This window comes from Erythrolamprus reginae, chromosome 2 (genome assembly GCF_031021105.1).
Source record: "Erythrolamprus reginae isolate rEryReg1 chromosome 2, rEryReg1.hap1, whole genome shotgun sequence".
Taxonomy (NCBI): domain Eukaryota; kingdom Metazoa; phylum Chordata; class Lepidosauria; order Squamata; family Dipsadidae; genus Erythrolamprus; species Erythrolamprus reginae.
The window spans coordinates 72,335,084-72,360,153 of record NC_091951.1 but is presented as its reverse complement, the minus strand read 5'-3'; the positions used below and the strand labels follow the sequence as shown (position 1 = coordinate 72,360,153).

Below are 25,070 nucleotides of genomic sequence, written 5' to 3'. Positions count from 1 at the left end.
GCCACCTTCATGTGACTTCCAGGCATTTGAGTGCCACTATTTCAAAGCCTTCATTGAATAAGAACTTGTAACCTTGTTCTGGGGTTGTGGCCTAGTCATAACTGCTCTACTACAGTGAAATGTTTTAAATATCTGTCATTTAAAAGTACATGATATTGGCGAAATCCTAAATCGGTTTCGTTTGACTCTCATTCCTCATATATGGTTTAGCCATGTTCTGGTCCAAGCTTAATGCTTTTCTATGTCGGATAAAACTCAGATCTTATGTCCATAATCTGTCCCATTACATGTAGGTGAAAAGAGATTCATTTCTCCCATCTGCAGGCTGTTGCATGGTCCTTTGTTAAGACTTAAAAATGGCTGTTGGAAAGCATGGCACAATTACCCATCTACCTAGGTATAGCTCAATGGCCAATAAGAACACAGAGATGAGGTCACATGTCATGGACTACATTACCCAGAGTGCAATCTCCAGCTATTTTCCTCTAATGCAATCTCTTAAAGAAACGGCTCCTAAATATCACTTTGGTCTGTCAGCACATATGCTTTGCAATTGAGAGGATTCTTACTCTTAATTACACCCTAATAGTCCTGGTCTTCCTCAGGTACTGGTTGAAGGAACTGATTGAATGATTCAACCTCCTGAGGTCAGAGACCTCCTGATGAAAAAGTTGGCTTACCACTTCTTTTATGGATTTGCTGCCAAATGTGGCGGAGCAATGGAAGAAGTGAGGAGAGATAGTTGTTCAGTCCAAAGTAGAGTCAAAATCAAAAGGACCCAATTTCCCTGCTGCAAAAGCAGAATGGACCTGGAAGAGAGTGTCCCAGGACCAGAGGAGAAGAATTGGTAGTCATCTTTAACTTTCACCATCCACATCCAGTAACCCAACCCTTCCACCACCCTTTCAACTACTTGGAATTTAATTTAAACCCAACAAAGTTAGTATTACCCTATTGAAGTTTGGTTTAGTGATTATGGGACCAGTATAGAAAGCAGAAGATCATAAGTCCTTCCTAGGCATCAAATCTGGCTAGGTAACTTTGGGCCAGTCACTGTCCCAGCTCAATTCATTTCACATGTTTGTTGTTTGGATAATAGGAGGAGGAAGAAGAATTGGGTATGTTTCTAGCAGGCTAGGGTTGTTGATCAGATGGTATGCCGTCAGAATCGGACCAGGAATGACATGTATGGTTTTTTAGCTGTTTTGCTTGGTAATTGTGGGTTTTAAATTGTTTTGTGCTGTTTTTCAGGGGTTTTTATATAGTATTGTTTTTACGGGGTTTTCTATTTTATATTTAAGGGGTATTTATGTTGTTGTACTTGACTGTAAGCCGCCCAGAGTCCTTCAGGAGTTGGGTAGCATATAAATCCAAATAACTAACTAACTAACAAACAAACACACAAACAAATGTGATAGTTATTAGTGCTACTAAAGCTGTGTGTAATTCAACTTAAAGGGTAAATTGGAACAAGCCATGAGTCTATGCTGGCACTCCCATGACTGAATATTATCCATTCCATTTCATGAGCCTAGAATTAAACTCTACACATGTTTTGTATTATTTCTCTCCCTCCTTCCCCCTTTTTAATTTCATTGACTTCCAATTGTGTATGGCTTATTTGGAATTTTTCATAGAAACATAGAAGTCTGACGGCAGAAAAAGACCTCATGGTCCATCTAGTCTGCGCTTATACTATTTTCTGTATTTTATCTTAGGATGGATATATGTTTATCCCAAGCATGTTTAAATTCAGTTACTGTGGATTTATCTACCACATCTGCTGGAAGTTTGTTCCAAGGATCTACTACTCTTTCAGTAAAATAATATTTTCTCATGTTGCTTTTGATCTTTCCCCCAACTAACTTCAGATTGTGTCCCCTTGTTCTTGTGTTCACTTTCCTATTAAAAACACTTCCCTCCTGGACCTTATTTAACCCTTTAACATATTTAAATGTTTCTATCATGTCCCCCCTTTTCCTTCTGTCCTCCAGACTATACAGATTGAGTTCATTAAGTCTTTCCTGATACGTTTTATGCTTAAGACCTTCCACCATTCTTGTAGCCCGTTTTTGGACCCGTTCAATTTTGTCAATATCTTTTTGTAGGTGAGGTCTCCAGAACTGAACACAGTATTCCAAATGTGGTCTCACCAGCGCTCTATATAGCGGGATCACAATCTCCGTCTTCCTGCTTGTTATACCTCTAGCTATGCACCAAGCATCCTACTTGCTTTCCCTACTGCCTGACTGCACTGTTCACCCATTTTGAGACTGTCAGAAATCACTACCCCTAAATCCTTCTCTTCTGAAGATTTTGCTAACACAGAACTGCCAATACTCATACTTTCACAGAAGAACATGCTGCATTTGATCTTGGAAACTGGAAATTTTAAAAAGGCAGCACATTTTCTTCACATCGCTACAATGGCTCAAATGACTCTTTCTTTTTTAACAATGTGACCTGGATGGAAAGCCTTTATAACCCCCTTGTTAGAGTACATTATTTTAGCTAATAGATTCATTTGCTGGGATGGCATAGGTTATGGAAATGTGCGGGGGAAATAGTCTCTCAGCCAAGCTGTACGATGGAATGAGCCATTCAGGGCTCCATTAGAAAATATTATGCTATAATCTGGAAAATATTTCAATACTTGTAGGTTGACCAAGTTCAGCATGTAGATAGGTGCAATCGTCTTAGGGCATTGGAAGTTGCCCGTGAATGTGATTGCATCCGAGTTGCATGAAAAGATTTTTGCTGACGCAGAGAACTTGCCAATTCTTCACTTTCTCCCTGCAAACTAAGTCTCTTCCCTGTTTCCTTAGATCAATAGTGGGTTGATCCCAGTTCAACCCAGTTCTGTGAACCGGTAGTGCTGCCAGTGGGAGGCTCTGCCCACCCGCCTGGAATGCTTCTGTGTATGTGCAGAAGCATTGCACATGTGCATGAGTGTATGCACAAACCAGTAGCAAAGGGGTTTAGAACCTACTACTGCTTCAGATGGTTTCTGAGCACCACAAGTTTAAGTTTATTGGGTTTATATGCTGCCCCTCTTCGAGGACTCGGGGCAGCTTACAACATATAAAAAAGACAATAATATATTGAAATCCAAATAATTAAAATTCAGTTACAACTAAAAAACCCTAAAGAACCAGCTAAAATACATACATTATTTATTTATTTATTTATTTATTAGATTATTTATTAATTAGATTTGTATGTATGTAGATTTGTATTCAATCAACAAACACACTATACATTCAACAGCTTGGGGGGTTTGGGCTGGAGAATCTAATAACCCAAAGCTTGGTTGCATAGGTGAGTCTTTAGACTCTTATGAAAGGCAAGGAGGGTGGGCGCAGTACGAATCTCTGGGGGGAGCTGATTCCAAAGGGCCGGGACCCCCACAGAGCAGGCTCTTCCCTTAGGTTCCGCCAAACAACATCGTCTAGTTGACGGGACCTGGAGAAGGCGACTCTGTGGGACTTAACCGGTCACTGGGATTCATGCAGCAGGAGGCGGTCCCGTAAGTGTGTATTTACAAACATGGCAACTACAGGAAAAGTTTAATATACGTGTTCCTCCTCCAAGCATTATGAAATAATTCCAAGCTATGAAAGAACTATGTCATCACTGTGACTGTGTGAAATATCAATGGGAGTCAGTTACATTCATTGTCCCCTGTAACTGAGCATGCCCAATGTGGGAAGTTCAGCAGGAAGTCATCCAAGGTTTGCACTTGAGGAAGATCTATAGCACTTAAATATTTTAAAAATCCTTTCACATTATTTCATTAGACTCATATTGAGGATAGTATCACCTTGCAACTTCAAAGGGCCCAAGAATTTTCCATACCCTGAATGAATAACTAAGTAAACATCATTTTCATGTGTGCTATTACTTGACCTAATTCAAAGTTATCCATCCGGAAATATTGCAGTTTTCCAATTTCCCACATGCTGCATAGGAAAGGCAATCACCTTTCTGTTTCAGGATGTTCCAGCTCAAGGATTTTTAGGCATGTTTTCCCCGGGCCACTCATGTGTTTCTTATTCCTTTAAAGCAAGGTGAGTGTCATTAATTGATCATAATTGTTTGAAGTGGATAGAAATGCAACAGAGAAAGCATCCATTAATTGATACGTGATCATTGAATTATTAAATCAAAAGTGTATTAATAGACCAACTCCATCAAGCCATTGGTTAAAACAAATCTATTCATATTTTTGTTTAAATTATGTTAGTTCTCTTTAGACTGGCTGTGTTTCCTATAAGATAAGTATATGGTCATTCAGGATATCATAATTTTATGTGATTTCTTTGTCAGGATCTTTTTCTGTCCAGTGCATTCAATACTGTGACTGTAAAATTTCATTTTGTAATAGTAACCACAAAGAACATAAAGTTATTAATGAATGCATGTATAAATGCATTGATTAGTGGAAAATATAATGTAAGAGGGAAATTATTTGGGTTGTACAGATGAATAATCAAGAGACTAGTGCAAGGTGACATATCTAATCAGTATTATGGGACTTTTAAAATCAGGTCAACTAGATCCATTTAATCTGACTATTTTATTGTTATGATTCCCATCCATCATTCTTTTTCTAACTGAAGTAATTAGATGTCCTGAATCTCTGGCTTTGAGGAGCATGTGATATAGCAAGCTATTAATGGCCTGTGTTAAAAGTTTAACCTCACTGGGTGTCATTAATGATGATGCCACATGGTGTAACTAGAAGAGAAAAAGGTCAACAAAGTGATGAGCAATTGGAATATATTTCAGAGGTGGACTGTGTGAGACCAGCATAAAATTTGGCCCAAAGTGATGGCATGAGACATTTCTTGAGAAATTAAGAGCATTGAGTACACAACAACTGAGGGAATTTGGGAAGCCCAATAGAGAATTACTGCGAGCTGGGTAGTATAACATTGGAGATTTTGCTTCTTACAAAGAGAGATAACATTAGGTGGGTTAGATAAATTAAAGGTCGGAGGAATGCACTCATTTTGAGTTTAGCATCTGTATTCATGATATTTGTTCTTTTGAACAAATAGAAATGGGGCCTTGAAAAATCTATTAAGATCTAATTTCAGCTACAAATATGTTATTTTAACTGTAATTTTATCCAACACTATTTATCCAAGATTCACTATTATGCAATGATATTAAAATATATGTACTGTGTAGTCTTCTTATTTGCAAGAATTCAGCTACCATGGTATAATTCTATCATGACGTAGATAGATGAGCAAGATACATCAAGATGCAAACTCCATCCCATATGAACTTGCATGTAATAATATCACAAATACAAAGGGCAGAGTTTGTGTCATGATATCACCTTTTATGTCATGCCATTTTGGCATCACCATGTGTAGGAACCAACACCCTTGATCATAGCTATGTTGTATTGTACAGACACTAAATGAATAAAATACAGCATAATAGAGCAGTGCGTTGAAGAAGAAATCTGGGCTTAGGACACCGAATTCCTCAATATTTATTATGCTTGTAATATTTTTTCAATGAGCAAAGCCAAAAATATTACTAGTTAACATCTTCCGCACCAACCTTTTAGTATTATTTACTGTGACTTGACTGTTTTTCTTCTTACTCAGCTTTTCTGTGGCATTACTGATGAATCAGGAAGGTGGGATAGTTAGAGACAAATATAGCCATTTAATCCACCGCTGGAACTGGTATTCCAAAAAAGAAGTTCTACAGTCATTAGATTTTCAGGTATGAATGTGAACTCTTGCTAATGAGGCACCACCATTGTTTTTGGTACTTTTTAACAATTACTCTACAATTTTTAGGTCAGTCATGTCTTCAGTAGGGTTCAGGTACTACAAATACGAGAGAGATATATTTGGATTTATTCCGTGTGGTTACTACTTTCACAGTTTATACCCTCATGCATTGCCACCAGGCACTGAAACACGTTTTTAAAATATGCGTCTTTACTACCATATTGTAATACCTGTCCACAAGGATTAGACCCTTACAAAAACAATACATTGACAAAACAGAATTTGAAGCAGACAGACAGACAGACAGACAGTAGGTTATATTGAAATAAAGTGGTTTTCTTAGGTAGTGGTAGACAAAGTTGGCTCTTCTATGACATGTGGACTTATGCTAGTATGATTGACTCAGGAATTCTGGGAGTTGAAGTCCGCATGTCATAGAAGAGCCAACTTTGCCTACCCCTGTCCTAGGTGGCCACAGTTACAAAACACCCTCACTTTTTGCTGTTAATTAGTTCTCATTTGGATTTTTGCAGGTCTATGGGAGCTTCAGATGTATTCTTCCTTTCCCAATGCTATCTATGGTACAAATAGTGATGAAAAAGCAAAGTTCTGCATAGGGTCATGCGATGTTTACTTTTACTACCTGACATTTCTAATAGGAATATGAAATCTGGGGGCTTCATGACCTTGAGAAAAAAAATAGTGTTTTTATTTCAAAGCTTCTATTGACACCAATTAGAGCTTTTTGTACATTGTAAAGAACATCTTCACAGTAATTGTCACCCATTAATTACAAAGTTTAAGATTTTCTCAAGCCAAGGTCAATTCCTGGTTAACACAGCAGTGCAATTTCTTGACAATAGTTTAGGAGGAGTTTGCCACTTTCTCCTTTCCAGGATGTAGATTGTTGTCATTGTCATCATCATCATCTCAGTCTAAAATATATTTCCTAGATTTTCCCCACTGAAATAATAATGAGATACAGTGGTGCTTAGTTTTCCAGTCTAGACAAAGTTGGCTAGGTAATAATAATAATAATAATAATAATAATAATAATAATAATAATAATAATAATAATGTATTAGATTTGTATGCCGCCCCTCTCCATAGACCCGGAGATCCCACCATCAGTATAATTAATGTAATATCTAGTGTAGTCTCAAAGTTTCCATTAATCTCAGATTGTGTTTGCTGTGGGTGTAAACATGTGCGTTAGTTTCAGCCTATCAGTTTAGTGCGTCTTTCCTACTCTAGTTAAGAAGAGTGTCAGACATGAAAGTAGTGGGAAAATACCAGTTCTGTGTGAATCTGCCCCATGACTCTGATTTATCTTTTCTTGTTATTATTTCTCAGATCAACGAACAGTTAAAATTAAAGGTTTTAAGCCAAAATTCCATGACCATTAATTTTTCTGCCTTGAATGAAACCATCACCTTATCTTTGATGAGACCTGGATGTCTGCATGGGTGCAAAGCTGATAAGCAGGTACCCAATCACCTAGTGTTTGTTTCTTTGTTTTTAAATGGTGGGCTGATTTTCATTGGCACAATAAAGAGATCCCTCTGTATTCTGTAACCCTAATTAAAACTCAGGATAATTAGTGCTTCCCCATGTTGTATCTCCAGTGACCCATTAGGAGAGAACCAGTGTGTTAGTTTAATTAATTTAATTTATTTGACTTCTGTGCCGCCCAAACCCAGCCACCCTCAGGGCAGCTTACAACAATCTAAAATACAGTACAGTACAATGATAAAAAGTCAAATATTAATTCTAAAAAACAATAAAACTCATTATAAAACCTGTAAAACCCATTATAAAAAACTGTAAAATGTCCAGTCACACAGACATCCATACCAAACACTCACAATTCGGCCGTGACAAGATTTAGCATTCATGGCCCCCAGGTCTGTTGGAAAAGCCAGTAGGGTGGGATTAGACATTGGGGCAACCACAGAGAAGGCCCTCCCTCGCGGCCTCACCAACCTGCATTGCTTAGTCTATGGAATCCAGAGAAGGCCCACTCTGTGTGATCTTATTGGTCTCTGTGAGATATGTGGCAGGAGACAATCCCGTAAATAGACTGGTTCTAAGCCACGTAGGGCTTTATAGGTGTTAAAGTCAAGAAAGCATTGAAGTAGCATTGGAAAGATTCTGTTGTGGCCCATCGGCTGCCAGCAGAGCTTGCAGCAGAGTCAGGTGAGGAAGAGGTTGAGGGAGAGCCTGGGCCACCTTCAGAACCTTTGGAAGGCTCTGATAAGGAAACAGCATCAGAGGCAGAGGAAGAACCAGGGTCTTCTGTCCTCTCCCAGGTGGAGAGGCCGCTGTCTTCAGGGCCTGAGCTGAATGAGGGGGAAGAACAGATGGGGCCCATCCCAGATGCATGAATGTATAGAGATGAAAAGAGAGGAGAGAAAAGGAAAGCAATAAGTGGTTTGCAGGGCAAAGCAGGCATAGATGCTAGCCAGCTCCTTCCTGTCTGGGAAATAAATACTAGGGATTTGGGAAGGGCTGGTTGTCACAGACAACCATTAGTTTTCTAGTACAGTGGTACCTCGACATACAAGTTTAATTCGTACCAGACTCGAGCTCGTAAGTCGATCAACTCGCATCTCGAACGAATGCCTTTAGACTTTGTTTTTCACGCCGAGATAATGGGAAGCAAGGAGATTCTTGCGCCACCTAGCGGAAGCTTGGCTCATATCCTGAATTTGAGCTCGGGTGTTGAACAGAAATTTTGCTCACGTCGCGGCTTGTAAGTTGGAATACTCGCAGGTGGAGCAGCTCGTATCTAGAGGTACTACTGTATACAGCAAGTAATTCAGATTCCTTGGCCAGAACCAAGTTTGTCGGGACAAATTACATTTGGTTTTTGTTTATCCATATGAGTAAAAGACTATTCCTGCCCTGTTTGAAAAAGAGGTTGATTTTACTCGTGAGCAAGTGACTTATCATTACTTGCTAAGGCTGGGTCAGAACAGATTCTAGTTCGAATTCACTGTCAGTTATGAATGGTCCCTGGGTGACTTTAGGCCAAGTGATATTTCTCAGCCAGCCTACTTCACAGGATGGATTTGTGGGAAAAGTGGGGGAGGGAAAGAGTGCAGAGAGTCCTCAACTAAGTTCAGTTCATCTATGACTGTTGAAAGTTACAATGGCACCAAAAAAACGTGAGCTACAACCATTTTTCACACTTACACTACCGCAACATTCCCATATTATTACTATTTATTAAATTTGTATGCCGCCCCGAGTCTGCGGAGAGGGGCGGCATACAAATTTAATAAAATAATAATAATAATAATAATAATAATAATAATAATAATAATAATAATAATAATTGTTGTGTGATCAAAATTCATACAGTTGGCAACTGGCTCATATTTATGACTCCCCCAGGGTCATGCAATCACCTTTTGCAAACCTCTGATAAAGAAAGTCAATAGGGGAGGCAAATTCACTTAGTAACTGTTCTGCCAGCTTATGACTCAAGCCTTCAATTAAAGGTAAAAATAGCCAAAGCAGACACACACACACACACGGGAAAATGCAATACAGTGATCCCCCGATCATTGCGAGGGTTCCGTTCCAGGACCCCTAGCAATGATCGGGTTTTCGCGGTGTTTTTACTTCTGCAGCGCTAGCGAGGAGCCGAAGATTGGGGTTCCTGGGAAAGGGACTCAGCTGGGAAGCGGCGCGTCTGTTTTAAAACGTCGCCGCCAGCATGGGGGGCTTGCCAGCACCCCCCGGACCCCCAACCCGGGTTTGGGGGGCTGCTAGGAAGTCCCCCATGCCGGCGGCGACGTTTTAAAACAGCCGCGCGGCTTCGCAACTGAGTCCCGAAGACAAACGCGGAAGTTCGCCTTTGACATTTGTCTTCGGGACTCAGTTGCGAAGCCGCGCGGCTGTTTTAAAATGTCGCCGCCGGCATGGGGGGCTTGCCAGCACCCCCCCGAACCCGGGTGGCCGGGCGAGCAGCGAGCGAACGGCGGGTGGCCGGGCGAAGGGCGGGCGAGCGGCGAAGGGCGGGCGAGCGGGTGCTGGGGGGGGGCTTCTCGCCCTCCCGCCAGCAAGAGGGCGGGTGAACAGCGTGGGCGGGCGAAGGGCGGGCAAGCAGCAGCGAGGAGTTTGCGTGGGCGGTGGGGAAACTCCTCGCTGATGCCCGCCGCTCGCCCTCCCGCCAGCAAGAGGGGGAAGACCCAGGGAAGCCGCCCAGCAGCTGATCTGCCCGGCGCCATCTACGCATGCGTGGCCATAAAAAAAAGGGCGCGCATGCGCAGATGGTGTTTTGACTTCCGGGTTGAAAAATCGCGATTTAGACCATTCGCAATGATCGGGATCGCGATACCCGGGGGATCACTGTAATAGTTTCTTTATCCAAAAACTAAATAGAAACAAACCTTCCTTTTTAAATTCAAAGGGAGTTCTTGTAAACACAAAGCTCACTTGAATGCAGCAAGATAACAAAGACAAGAAAACGCCAGTCAATTAAACAGTAACTGTGAAATTCGTCACAGCCACAATTCTTCAGTCATTGTCAAACTCACAATGATTTATGGCCAAAGTCCTGAAATCCAAACAGAGTCCTGAGAACAAATCCTGAAACGGAAAGTCAAGGTCCAACAAGTACGATCAGATAATCTTCTACACTGCGAGGCCGGCACGCTGCCCATTTAACAGCCCCCCTAATTACTTGAACCCCATCCAACCACAGGTGGACTCAATTATCTTCTGTAATACTTTTGAAGCTGTTCTCTCCTATGCATAGTTCTACGCATGCGTGGGTCTATCATTGTTTCCTCATCAGAATCTAACGAAGATAATGAGGATTGGCTTCTTCCTGGGCTGTCTGCCAAGCCCCCCTCATCCATCTCACTGACACTTCCTTCTTCAGAGGATAATTCACTGGCCGACTCTGTCGGCAGCAAAACAGGCCTGTGACATTTGGATGTTTCCTCCACCTCCACGTCCACAGTCCTCGGGGTAGGAGCTGGACCAGAGCTAACCACAACAGTAACCATGTTACTGATTTAAGAACTGCAGTTATTCCCTTAACAAATGTGTTGAGAAAGGTTATAAAATGGGGCAAAATTCACTTAATGAATGTCTCACTTAGGAACAGAAATTTTGGGCTCAATAGTGGTCATAAGTAGAGGGCTGCCTGTACTATCTATACTGTATTGAGTTGAAACAAAGAAGGCAACAATGCTAACAGATAATAGAAAGCATGGCTGAGTATCATGCTAAGGCGATTCTTGTCTTCTAATTGCTTGAATAAAACACCTATTGCATTACAGTATCATACCCTTATAACCTTATACCCAGTTTTTCATAACCTTATACCCAGTTTTTCTGCTTACTGGCAAAATTAAATATTGCAATAAAAGCGATAGACAAATTATCTTGTTCCCTTCTCCCCCTCCACCACACGACTGCACTTGTCTCTTTTCAAATTGCTTCCCTGGAGTTCCATTGACCTTTGAAAGAACACTCCCAGGAACTTTGCTGAAACTGGCAGTAAGGACAACTTTCTTTCCAGAAGGAAATTGCTAGGTCCTTTCCCCCAAAATATTTATACGGTGGATGCACTTTTGTGGAAAGACAGCCTTTACATTAAAATGTTTTATGACTCCACTGGTTGCCTTCATAGGGTGCCTGAATGACATATTTATCCGCCACGTGGTGCTAATTGGCCCATTCTTTAGATTAAAAAGTCATCATCGCTTGTCATTTCCTTCTCCGTCTCCTACTGCTTTTATATTTATCCCCCACCCAGACATGCAAACAGACACACTGCAAAACATACATTTTAAATGGCTTTTGTTAAGCAGAAACAAAGAAAAGCGATGGGTCCAAGCATTAAGGAAATGAAAAATGGTCTGAAGATGAAATCCATACTTATCCAATGTATGCACACACAAGTGGCCCATGTTATATCTGGCAATTTTGGTCAGGTCAACCGCCCTTTCGAAACAATTCAGGAATGCTCTGAAAGTGGGAAATTCAGCAGGATTGGTGCTTTCAAAAGATTTATAGGCTCAGGTTTGGTGAGAATTTTGAACATACCTGTGTTTTTGAAAGGTGCTTTTGCATGTGAAATGTGAAAGATGAGATACAATAGTGATGGCGAACCAAAGAGTGTGGGCACGCGCTTTCACACATGTGCAAGTGTCCACACCCATAATCCAATGCCTGGGAGGGGTAAAACAGTTCCCCCACTCGGAGGCCCTCTGGAGGCTTAAAACGGCCTGTTTCCCAACTTCTAGTGGTTCCAGTAGGCTTGTGTTTTTCCCTCCCCAGGTGCAGTGGTTAGAATGCAGTACTGCAGGCTACTTCTGCTGGCTGGGTGCTATTTCATTTCATTTCATTCATTTATTCTTTGTCCAATATACAATACATATGGAAGAGAATAGACATTAAGTAATATATATAAAGATAGAAAATAAAAAAGAAGAGAATATATATGATATAAGAGATATGGAGAGAATATATATGATATATATATATATATATATATATATATATATAGATAGATAGATAGATAGATAGATAGATAGATAGATAGACAGACAGACAGACAGACAGACAGACAGATAGAGATAGAGATAGAGATAGAGATAGAGATAGAGATAGAGATAGAGATAGAGATAGATAGATAGATAGATAGATAGATAGATAGATAAGGAGAGAATATATATGATATATGAGATAAGGAAAGACAATTGGACAGGGGACGATAGGCACATCAGTGCACTTATATACGCCCCTTACTGGCGTATATTTGGCAGTTCAAATATCACCAGGATCAAGGTAGACTCAGTCTTCTATCCTTCCAAGGTGGAATGAGGACACAGATTGTTAGGGGTGATGTGCTGACTCTATAAACACTTAGGGTTATAAAGCACTGTGAAGCAGTATATAAGTCTAAGTGCTGTTTCTATTACTGGCAACTCTATCATGCCATGTCTCAGAATGAACAGAATGACTACAATATTTCAGTTCTGGTAACATCCACTGCTAAATCTGAAAGGCAGTGGTTTATTATCTGAGGTCTTATTTCTTACATGGTAATCAATATTTTTAACTGGTCATTCCAGAGGTTGAACCTGCAGAACCCCCACATAATGGTTTTGTCAGCTAACCTATCTTAATACAGTGTTCCCTTGATTTTCGTGGGGGATGCGTTCCGAGACCGCCCGTGAAAATCGAATTTCCGCGAAGTAGAGATGCGGAAGTAAATACACTATTTTTGGCTATGAACAGTGTCACAAGCCATTCCTTAACACTTTAAACCCCTAAATTACCATTTCCCATTCCCTTAGCAACCTTTTAGATTATTACTCACCATGTTTATTTATTAAAGTTTATTTAAAAAATATTTATTAAAGGCGGACGAAAGTTTGGCGATGACATATGACGTCATCGGGCAGGAAAAAACGTGGTATAGGGGAAAAAACGCAAAGTATTTTTTAATTAATATTTTTGAAAAACCGTGGTATAGCTGTTTCGCGAAGTTCGAACCCGCGAAAATCGAGGGAACACTGTAATATTTAACTTATTTCAGCTCTCTTAAAGTGTATGTTTATATAATAAAAATCTGAGGGTTAATTGTTTTTTGGGGGTTACTCTTGAAATATTTTCTTAGTAATATTTTCTAATTAACGTAAGGAAATAAATTGACCTCTTCTCTCCTTCCTCTCCCTCTCCCTCTCCCTCTTCCTCTTCCTCTTCCCTCCCCTCCCCTCCCCTCCTCTCCTCTCCTCTTTTCTTGGCTGAGTCTTACAAAGTAAGATGCCATAGCTAAGAAAAATGAGTGCAATCCAATCCTTGGTCTGAAAAGTCACTGAATTCTGCTATTGTACAACGATGACTGCTTAGATTTCCAGATCTCATAATGCAGTATTTTTAAAAAATAATTCTCATGTCCTTTTCTCCTTTCCAAAGTTGACTTTAAAAAACAATGAAGCTGACCAGAAAGAACATTGGAGAAGAAGCCTTATTGACATTAAGAAGAGGTTTGAGAAAACTACAAAACAATTCATAAACAGTGTTTTGATGATTTCAGGTATTGTCATTATGTTGAGTACTATATGAAATTCACACTGCTTTATTAATTAGTGTGTATAGTCATGTGCTGCCTCATACATAATAACAGAGTGGTGATAAAAATTAAATATGAAACGAACCATAGTATCTTTTGTGTTCAACTTCTTATTAGAGATTTTGGAAGAAATTTACTGTATGTGGTTATTAGGAATTCAAAACAATTTGGTGGCACACAGTCATTAATTTTATTGGACAAAGGTGGGCTAAATAATCATTTTTTGTGCTAATAAAATCCAAAGGATTATTTACTTTTACTAACCTCTATACTAACCTGTATATTTTTATTTATTTATTTTATTTATCAAGTATGTATTAGTAGTTTACAATTGACTTCTCCCCCTTTCTAAGAGGTCTGTAAGGGGCGTGCATAAGCGCACCACTGTGCCTACCGTTCCTGTCCTATTGTCTTCTTTTGTTACTTTTTATCATTACTTATCTAATGTTTTATTTGTACAAATTACCACTCTATAATTGTTTGACAAATTAAATAAACAAACAAACAAAGAAACAAACAAATAAATAAATAAGGGGAACATTAGGATAGGGATGGTAGGTACGCTGGTACGCTGGTGCAATTATGCACGCCCCTTACTGACCTCTTAGGAATCAGGTGAGGTCAACATGGATAGTCTAGAGGTAAAGTTTTGGGGGTTCAGTGACAAAACCTTTACGATAATTTTAAAAATATATTATAATCTTGATAATCTGCCCAATAATCTGTTGATTGGCAGGAATATGCTGCATAGACTATCCGGCTGAGTTTCATACAAAACCTATAAAGTGTAAAACAGAATCTCCACTACAGACCTGGGATCGAAGGCTAAGAGAAGATGCTATGACTTCAGCTGAAAAACCAAAAGTGAAACGAGTTGTCAGGCCAATGAGCTTACCCAGTTATCACCCTCTTAAGAGAAAATTCAGGTCTGCCTCACGGTAAGTGGGACAATCTTTTGGAGGAGGGGATTCTGTGAAAAACAAGATTGGTGGGATAACAATATGCTTCTTGTAAAATAAAAATGTTGGAGTCCATCACAAAAGGCTAATTGAGAGGGAGATGATGGCCAAATAATACAAGAAGCATCATGATGTTCCATTCCTTTTGTACCCGTGTCTTGATGTGGTAGCCGTGTACAAAGGGGGTCAAGTTTGTACTGCAATGGGGAGATGCTGCTTTTGTCACATTGCCAAAAGTGCTGGATCCTACAGATGTTACTAAAGATGCCTCAGAGGTATGTTCTGGACTTCTGGTACTTTTCGTGCTCCTCTGAAGACATACCAATGGTGACCATGTTTGCTTATTTTGAGCCTGTGGCTTGCTGTTTTATTTATTTCTAAACCTAACTTGTATTGGTTATGTACCATCAAGTTGGTGTTGAATTTTAGAAGCCACATAGATGATTTTCTGCAAGAAGATCTGTCACTGACCTGATCTTTCAGACCTTCTAATAGTGTACCCATTTTCACTGTAATTGGGCCCATCCTTACTGCTGATCCTCCTTTTCATTTCTTTCTACCTTTCCTAAGTGACACTACTTGGAAAACATTCTGAGCAAGGTGGCCTATAGACAGACAGATCGAGCCATATATATTTTGCATTACTCAAGTTATACGTATTGGTATTAGTGCTTTTGAATTGCAAAACGATGGTGAGATGCTGAAGGACAGATGTGTCATTTCTATATCACCTGCATAGCATCCTCTAAGCCAGTGTTTCCCAACCTTAGCAACTTGAAGATATCTGGACTTCAACTCCCAGAAGTCCCCAGCCAGCATGGACCTGATTTAAAAATGGAGACAGAAAAAGGAGTGTCCAGAAAAATAAAAGTTTGGCTTTTGGAGTCATCGTTCGTTGGCAAGCAGTCACAAATAAATTACTCCTAAGAGTAACTCTCATGGGGCAAACGCTTCTTGGAAAAAAAATGTATTAAATGTATTAAATGACTGGAATAAGCTCCGGGAGTTGAAACGTCAGAAGAGACGTCTAGAGAAGCGATGGAGGAAGAGTAAGTCTGAATCCGATCGAACACTTGTAAGAGCTTTTATTAAGACTTACAAAGTGGCGCTCAAGGCGGCAAGATGCGCGTATCATGCCGCCGTGATTGCATCAGCGGAATCCCGCCCGGCCGCTCTGTTTAGGGTGACCCGCTCCCTTCTTAACCAGGGGGGAGTTGGGGAGCCCTTACAGAGTAGCGCCGAGGATTTTAACATGTTTTTCGCTGATAAAATCGCTCGGATCCGGGCGGACCTCGACTCTAATTGTAAAACAGAGTCGACTGACAACGAGTCAGTTGAGGTGACTGGGGCCCGTACTTGTCCACCTGTCTGGGAAGAGTTTGATCTGGTGACACCTGATGAAGTGGACAAGGCCATTGGAGCTGTGAGTTCCGCCACCTGCTTACTGGATCCGTGTCCCTCCTGGCTGGTTTCGGCCAGCAGGGAGGTGACACGGAGCTGGGTCCAGGAGATTGTCAATGCTTCCTTGGGGATGGGGTCCTTTCCAACACCCTATAAAGAGGCGCTTGTGCGCCCCCTCCTCAAGAAGCCTTCCCTGGACCCAGCCGTACTTAATAACTATCGTCCAGTCTCCAACCTTCCCTTTATTGGGAAGGTTGTTGAGAAGGTAGTGGCGCTCCAGCTCCAGCGGTCCTTGGAAGAAGCTGATTATCTAGGTTCCCAGCAGTCGGGTTTCAGGCCCGGTTACAGCATGGAAACTGCTTTGGTCGCATTGATGGATGATCTCTGGCGGGCCCGGTACAGGGGTTTATCCTCTGTCCTGGTGCTTCTTGACCTCTCAGTGGCTTTCGATACCATCGACCATGGTATCCTTCTGCGCCGGCTGGAGGGGTTGGTAGTGGGAGGCACTGTTCTTCAGTGGTTCTCCTCCTACCTCTCCGGTCGGTCATAGTCGGTGTTAGTGGGGGGCCAGAGGTCGACCCCGAGGTCTCTCCCTTGTGGGGTGCCTCAGGGGTTGGTAGTGGGAGGCACTGTTCTTCAGTGGTTCTCCTCCTACCTCTCCGGTCGGTTGTAGTCGGTGTTAGTGGGGGGCCAGAGGTCGACCCACAAGGTCTCTCCCTTGTGGGGTGCCCCTGCTATTCAATATCTACATGAAACCGCTGGGTGAGATCATCCAAGGGCAAGGGGTGAGGTATCATCAGTACGCTGATGATACCCAGCTTTACATCTCCACCCCATGTCCAATCAACGAAGCAGTGGAAGTGATGTGCCGGTGTTTGGAGGCTGTTGGGGCCTGGATGGGTGTCAACAGACTCAAACTCAACCCTGATAAGATGGAGTGGCTGTGGGTTTTGCCTCCCAAGGACAATTCCATCTGTCCGTCCATCACCCTGGGGGGGAATTATGGACCCCTCAGAGAGGGTCCGCAACTTGGGCGTCCTCCTCAATCCACAGCTCACATTAGAGAACCATCTTTCAGCTGTGGCGAGGGGGGCGTTTGCCCAGGTTCGCCTGGTGCACCAGTTGCAGCCCTATTTGGACCAGGACTCACTGCTCACAGTCACTCATGCCCTCATCACCTCGAGGTTTGACTACTGTAATGCTCTCTACATGGGGCTACCTTTGAAAAGTGTTAGGAAACTTCAGATCATGCAGAATGCATCTGCGAGAGCAGTCATGGGCTTCCCCAGGTATGCCCATGTTACACCAACACTCCGCAGTCTGCATTGGTTGCCAATCAATTTCCAGTCACAATTCAAAGTGTTGGTTATGACCTATAAAGCCGTTCATGGCATCGGACCAGAATATCTCTGAGACCGCCTTCTGCTGCACAAATCCCAGCGACCGATGTCAGTTGGCGGGCCCCAGGGGAAGAGCCTTCTCTATGGCAGCCCCGACTCTCGGGAACCAGCTCCCCCCAGACATTAGAACTGCCCCTACCCTCCTTGCCTTTCGTAAACTCCTCAAAACCCACCTTTGTCATCAGGCATGGGGGAACTGAGATATCTCCCCAGGGCCTATAAAATTTATGTATGGTATGTTTGTATGTATGTCTGCTTAATAATGGGGTTTTTAAAATATTTTAAATTGTAAATTATTAGATTTGTCATGAACTGTTTTATTGTGTTGTGAGCCGCCCCAAGTCTACGGAGAGGGGCGGAATACAAATCTAATAAATTAATAAATAAATAAATAGGCAGAGATGTGGCTTAAAATAAGATGGGATAAGAATAAATCTGTTATAGGTGTTGTTGTCTTCTGAGTTTCAGTGAACCTTTTCACTAATGGCACCCTAGTTATAGAGCATTTTCTCCCTAAAAATGCCTTATATACCTTTGATTGCCATTGTTAGCCCAAAAGCTGCCCAACAATTCAAAGTTACTGCTTTAATTTAGTAGCTTTTAGTTTATATTCATATGTGTCTCTCAATAAGCACATCAGATTTTTTTTAGCTATGACTATTTTTGTAATTACTGGGGTAGTATGAGTGAAGGGCAATATGTTTTGTGTTACACTTTATAATAAATATCCCCTGGATGGTTAAAATAATTTAATACTATAAAATAAACCCATAGTAAAAGCTTAAACATAATATGACCTATCCATTACCTATCACTGATAATTATCACTATAAAATTTGACTTGGATTAGTGAGTGGTAGAACCATTTTTATATCCAATCATTTTATAACTGCTTGGGGTCTATATTAGATTCCGAAAAGTAATAAGGCTAGTATATAAAATATGAGCAACACAAGCACTGATAAAAGTAAAGCAATTTTAAAAACCTCTAAAACAGCTTAATATTAAAAAATATCAGGGAAAGAGAAAGCTTTGCCTGATGATGGTTCTCTGGGCAGAATATTTCAAAGACAGATAAGGCCTTGTCTGTCAGACATGGCTGCACTCATTCAATATGGGCATCAGAGTAAAATATCCAAAGTTATTGTAGAAGGAAGAATTATTTCAAAGGACACAAGCCCAAACATTTAGGGCAGTGATGGTGAATCTTTTTTTCCTCTGGTGCTGAAAGAACATGCATGCACGCTGTTGCACATACGCAAGTGCCCCCACCCATAATACAATGCCTGGGGAGGGCGAAAACAGCTTTCCCCACCCCCAGAGGCCGTCTGGAGGCTGGAAATGGCCTGTTTCCCAACTTCTGGTGGGCCCAGTAGGCTCATGTTTCACCCTCCCCAGGCTACAAAGGCTTCCCTGGAGCTGGGGGAGGGTAAAAACCGCCTACCTCATCCCTCTGGAAGCCAAAAGCACCCTCCCAGATCCTCTGTGCGAGCCAAAAATCAGCTGGCCGGCACACACATGTACGTTGGACCTGAGCTATGGCAATAGCTCACGTGCCAGCAGATGTAGCTCCACGTGCCATCTGTGGCACCCATGCCATAGGTTCGCCATCACGGATTTAGGGTTTGAAACATTAATACCAGCATTTTAAATTTAAAATGGAAACAATTTGGCAGCAAGTTCATATGGAGGAAATAGGTTGCATATGCTCATCTCCTATTCAGCTATTTAATAACCTGAAATGTGATTCCAGTAGAAAAGAAATTTGATTGACTGAGTCTGACCCATTGATATTCTTTGGTCTATTTTTAAAGACAACCCTCCATTATAGTACAGGGAGTCATCAACTTACCATCATAATTGAGCCTGGAATTATGGTCAAAAGTCATGCCAGTCATTAAAGAAGTCAATATATATGGCCATGGCCAATTTTATGCCTTATTTTGTAGCAGTCATGAAGTGAAATTATTATTAAAGAATCCATTGTTTCCAATGAGCATTTTTGCCAGAAACTGAAATTCTGGTTTCTGACCAAAAAAGCCACTGTAAATTGTGGTCATGTGACTGGAAGGTGAGGCAAATGATTGTAAATGCAGACAGGTTGCCGGGCACCCAAAATGTGATCAAGTGACCACAGAGTGTCTTCTCTATATAAGCCTCAATATCCCTTTCTTTTGTTATAATTCCCACTTGACTATGTAGCATGGCACATTGTACCATTTAACTAGCCAGATAATCATTGTAAAGAAAATACCAAAAGAGGTAACAAGAATGGTAGATGACTTAATGCCAGTATGGGTGGGTGGTGGGAAGGTGTCTAATTTGAAGGTCAAAAAAATCAGGGTCCAGATAAGATTTGAATAGAGTCTAGATACCAAATGGTTTTCATTTATTGTGTTCCAAATGCACTTCTAATACAGATGAATATTTTGAATAGAGAATTCAAAGTGTATTGAAAAATGTACACAGCACTAACACGAATGCTTTCCAGGTCTTGTGTTTCAAATATTACCTACCTGTTTAATTTTCCATTTCTTTCCCCCCCTCATTTTTTTCTTTCTAACCTCTTCACTTGCTTCACACAGAGCCAAAGAGGAGTTCCTAGATCTAAGCCCTACCCTTGAAACGTGGGCAATTTTTCCTATGGACTGTCCAATCGTGCTGCGCAAGGTTTTGACCAAAACTAATGACGGTTTAGGTTGCAAATGTATAGTAAAAATCCCATTAATTACGGACTTGGAATTTGAAAAGTTTATCACTGCCCCAAGAGACCCTCAACAAGTCCTTGTGATATGTGTGTTGTCACCACAAAAATATTCCTACTCTTCTTTCTTTGAGTGGTCTGTTGAACAGCTGTACATAAAGAGGCAGCATGGACGTCCCTCACCTTGTCTTCAGGTAAACTAAATGTTGATTTTTTAATGCATGGATTTCCCAAAAGCAGGTTCATTCTTCTTAGCTAGATAATCACTGTTTCTATTTTATGGAGCTGAGGTAATAATGTAACAGTAACCATGCCAGGGAGTTCACTGACCACAGAACTTGGCTCAGGGTATTATTTTGTGGTTCAGAAAAGAATTGGAAGCAGCCTATTTATTTATTTAATGAAATTTACACGATTTGTGCTATTGATACCCGGGACATGAGCCTGAGGCAAGTGTCATTTATTAGTAGAGAATCCCCCCCCTTAACTCCTATAAGATTTATTTTATTTATTTATTATTTAGATTTGTATGGACAGTAGGAAGAGGGAAAAGATTCAGAAATAAAAGAAATGGGATAAAGAAATCTCTCCAATCTGAATTACAATGATTTCAACCCAGATTGAGGCCATGTGTGTGTGTGTACAATAAAGTAAAAAAAAAAAAGAATAAATGAAAGGATTAGCTGTTTACTACATACACAGTATAAGCCAGATCTTAACAATAAGCTCGAATAGCCATGACAGAAATTATCTTGAAATAAATGTTCATAATATTGAATTGTAAATTATGGAATGTAACTATATCACAGAATTTTATTTTATTTCCACAATTTACTCACAAAAATCTGATTAGCTGTCAGGTTATGAAAAAGGTAATATACACCCCTGAGCGGAATCCATTTTCTCATCTGTTGTTTTTTCCCCATAAAACAAATTGATTGGATTTGTTGTAAATTATAAATATATGTTACCACTGTTAATTAAAATAAAATTGCCTTAGCAGATCAAGGCAAAAATCATCTTCTCTGCCATCCTCCCACACCCCGCCCCCAACAGTGGCCATTTTACTGACTCTTGCTTGAACTCGGGATCTTGGGGTTTCTATTTGTTTTGAATATCAAAGATTAATTTATCTGTTATGATCATTAAAAGGTTATAGATTCTCCCCAGAAAATTTCACCATCCTCTTAAAATATATTAACATAACAAAAATATTATATTTTAAGGGCAAATGAGATAATTATCTCCAGTTACTCTTTATGTTTATTTCAGATGTCTGACCTCAGCTTCTGTTTTTTTAAGAGAAAAATTATGGGATATCTTGGATTTTAATTTGTATTCATGTTTTGGTTGTTAGTTTTTGAGTTCTTTTTTTCCATAGCTTTACGTTTCAATCTGGCAACCAGTTTTAGCCTCCATCTTAATTTCTCACATAGGAATATAGAGAAAAAAGGATTTGATATCCATAACAGAAAAATAAAAGAGCTCTGAAGTGAGTTTATATACAGCCTTTGTCTTCTTGTGAGACTTTTCTGCCTAGATGGAATATGCAACCTGCAGATAAAAGCTACATGCAGACATTGGTCTATCACAGTGTTTCCCAACCTTGGTAACTTGAAGATATCTGGACTTCAACTCCCAGAATTCCCCAGCCAGCAATCGCTGGCTGGGGAATTCTGGGAATTGAAGTCCAAATATCTTCAAGTAGCCAAGGTTGGGAAACACTGGTCTATCATATGGATTTTGGGTAGGACAAATCATCCACCTCCACCAGTTTTGAGTTCTGACTATGCACAAAGCCAGAATGTAAATCTGACAAGTTTTGACTGAGGTGATGCAGACCAGAAAAATAAGTCTTCCACCTGTGATAAGAAAGAGCTTTATCAATATCCAATTCACCCTGTCTGTACAGTGAAGCATTGTTTCTCCATTTGAGAAAAAAAATGTTTATGAGACAAGAGCATAGGATATTTCCATAAAATGATAGAATAATTTACTGCCTTTCCAGAGCAAGCATGATTCCTACCGTTTCCTGAAATATGATCTAGAGAATCCACTGAACCAAACTCCTCCACTTCTGGTACAGAAACATGGTGTCGTTCCTGGAATGGTGGTGGCAAGTATCTGATGGGTTTCTTGCAATGCCTATTGACCTTTTCATTTCATTGACCCTGCAGAAATTATTTCCTCATAAAGAGACAATTTTCCATAACCCAGTACTCTCCAGATAACTTTATAATTCACAGCTGTATGGCTGATCAGAAGATACGAGTGTTGACAGTCCAAAACACTGAGAAAGTACCATGCAATCTGCTAATAGCCACTTTAAATTTTACTTTCTAGGCTTAGATCTTAGTCCCTTTTCTGGTGGCTTGAATCAACCATGTGAGCAATGATCAGGTTTACAGGTGGCAGAAATGGCTTAAAGCCTGTCCACTCTTGAGAGCCATGGGCTGAATTTAAGAAGCAAAAGTCGATATTGCAGCTCAGAGCAAATGCAAATGATATTAATATGCTTAATTGACTGACCCCCTGGTCAGGTTTTTGATAATAGAGTCAGGGTTTATCTAAATTGTTCTTCTGACTATTATAGTGCCGGAAACTTGGCTTGTGTACAGGGATGGGCTATTGCCTGGATGGGGGGGAAACATAGTGGGGTAGCAAAAATGGAGCTCCACTCCAGAGCACTCAATTTACACTGAAATATGTTGAAAGAGAATGCAGAGCGCTCTGTCTAAACCATGGCCACAGTGTGGTAATAAATTTTTTGGTAGCCCTTCACTTCTTCTGCACATGCTCAGAAGAAAAATAAAAAAAAATAAAATTATTTTTTTCTTTTAAAAAAAGAGCTGAAAACAAGATAGCAACTGCATGCACATTGCTGGAAACTCAACTTCTGTACATGCTCAGAAAAATAAAAAAAAAATAAATTAATTAAAAAAATAAAAATCATTTTTTTAAAAAATCATTTTTTTAAAAGATGGCAGTGCCCATGGACTGGCTCCGACTAATCTGGTTCAGTAACATCATTGTGATGTAACCAGTGGGTCACTACCAGTTTGGGCGAACTGGTCTGAACCTGGAGGAACTCACCCCTGCTTTGGGACAACCATGACCTGGAGGATTGAGAATCTCTACAGACTTTTAACCAAGTTTATAATAACATCCATGCATAAGTTGTGAAATATTTGACTATTCTTTCATTTCCATTTTAAGAAAAGACTTAATTTTCAGCCTCTTTCTGATTTAATCTATTTATCTGATCTGTGAGATTAACATCCTGAACTCAGTTTTAAACCACAAAAAATGGAAGCATCAAGAAAAGGTCTTCTTCATATAAATAAATACGCAGTAAGTGAATGCCTGAGATTGGAATCCTATTCACTGCCCCAAATCTCATGCCAAGTGCCCAAAGCACACAATTGATTTAACAAAAGAGGGTTCCAGTTATGCCTGGAGTACATTAAACTTATTTTAGGGTCTTTGGCACGTAAAGGGAGTTATTCATTGTCCGAGTTCATTGACAGAGATGCCTATTCAGATAAAACAGAGACTTCTAGTAAATACAGTGTCTTTTTGTGTTTCAGTACTGCTTTTTAAAAAATTGCTTGTGAATCCCTCAGTCTGGAAGGGTAATGGCTTGAGTGGACATATTTAGCATTTCTAAGTAGTGATAGGCAAACCCAACGGTGTTCGGGTTCGGCAAGTTCGGACGAACTTCATGCAAAATTCGGCCGAACCTGAACCGAACCCGAACTCGAACCCAAACGGGGAATCCCACCAAGAGACTCTGGGGGAAGAGCTTTGACGTCACATATACCGGCAGGTTGCTAAGGACGCCAAGCTGATCACTTCCTGGATTCCATGGAATCCAGGAAGTGATCACCTTGGTGTCCTTAGCAACCTGCCGGTGACGTCAAAGCTCCGAACGCTGAACACGACCCCGAACTTTGCCCGAAGTTTCAAAAAATTTCGTGTTTTTGTTCGGCATACCGAATACCGCAAAATTCAGTACGGATCTGAATTGTACGGGTTGAGTTCGCCCATCACTATTTCTAAGGTTTCTGCTGCTGTAAAAGCAGCACTTTCCTTTCAGCATATCAGAAGTTCTTGGGTACCACTCAGTATTGAAATGCTATGAGGAAAATATAGCTGATATTTGTGAAAATTAGGAAAGGGTTTGTATTCCTTGCAAGAATTGTTTCATAGGGTCAAAGTATTTTCCAAGGCACCTGAAGGCCAGACAAGGAATAATGGATGGAAACTGATACAGGAGAGATTCAACCTGGAAATAAGGAGAAATTTTCTGACAGTGAGAATAATCAACCAATGGAACAACTTGCCTTCAGAAGTTTGGGAGCTTCATCACTGGAGGTTTTCAAGAAGAGATTGGACTGCCATCTGTCAGAAATGGTGTAGGTTGGGCAGGGAAAGCTTGGATTGGATGACCTACAAGGTCTCTTTTAACTCTGTTAATTTGTTTCTGTTTATTTTAGCAAAAAACAAACAAAACCCCACACCTATTTAGAAAGAAACTAATAAATCAAATTATGAAATGTGCAGATGGATTTGACTTTCAAAATTAAATATTGCAAAGATCCTCTTAAAAATAGCATCTAGAGCTATGAAGGTCATTATTAATCAGCTCCTTTTAAAATCCACATTTATTCAGTTTTCCTTATGGAAACTTAGTGTGTAACTTTTCCTAACACATAGGATTTTCAATATAAATTTTAGCAGCTTAACATTTTA

General features: G+C 40.4%; 1 protein-coding gene across 1 annotated transcript in view; it reads left to right on the top strand.

Annotated features, from left to right (window-relative positions):
• C2H3orf20 (chromosome 2 C3orf20 homolog) overlaps positions 1-25,070 on the top strand; it is an 84,953-nt gene that overhangs the window by 18,397 nt on the left and 41,486 nt on the right. Inside the window, exons 6-12 of the mRNA XM_070735754.1 lie at positions 3,918-4,067; positions 5,625-5,745; positions 7,110-7,241; positions 13,698-13,818; positions 14,591-14,792; positions 20,200-20,512; positions 22,327-22,434. Of these exons, the coding sequence (XP_070591855.1) occupies positions 3,918-4,067; positions 5,625-5,745; positions 7,110-7,241; positions 13,698-13,818; positions 14,591-14,792; positions 20,200-20,512; positions 22,327-22,434 (1,147 nt within the window). The remainder of the gene's footprint in view (positions 1-3,917; positions 4,068-5,624; positions 5,746-7,109; positions 7,242-13,697; positions 13,819-14,590; positions 14,793-20,199; positions 20,513-22,326; positions 22,435-25,070) is intronic.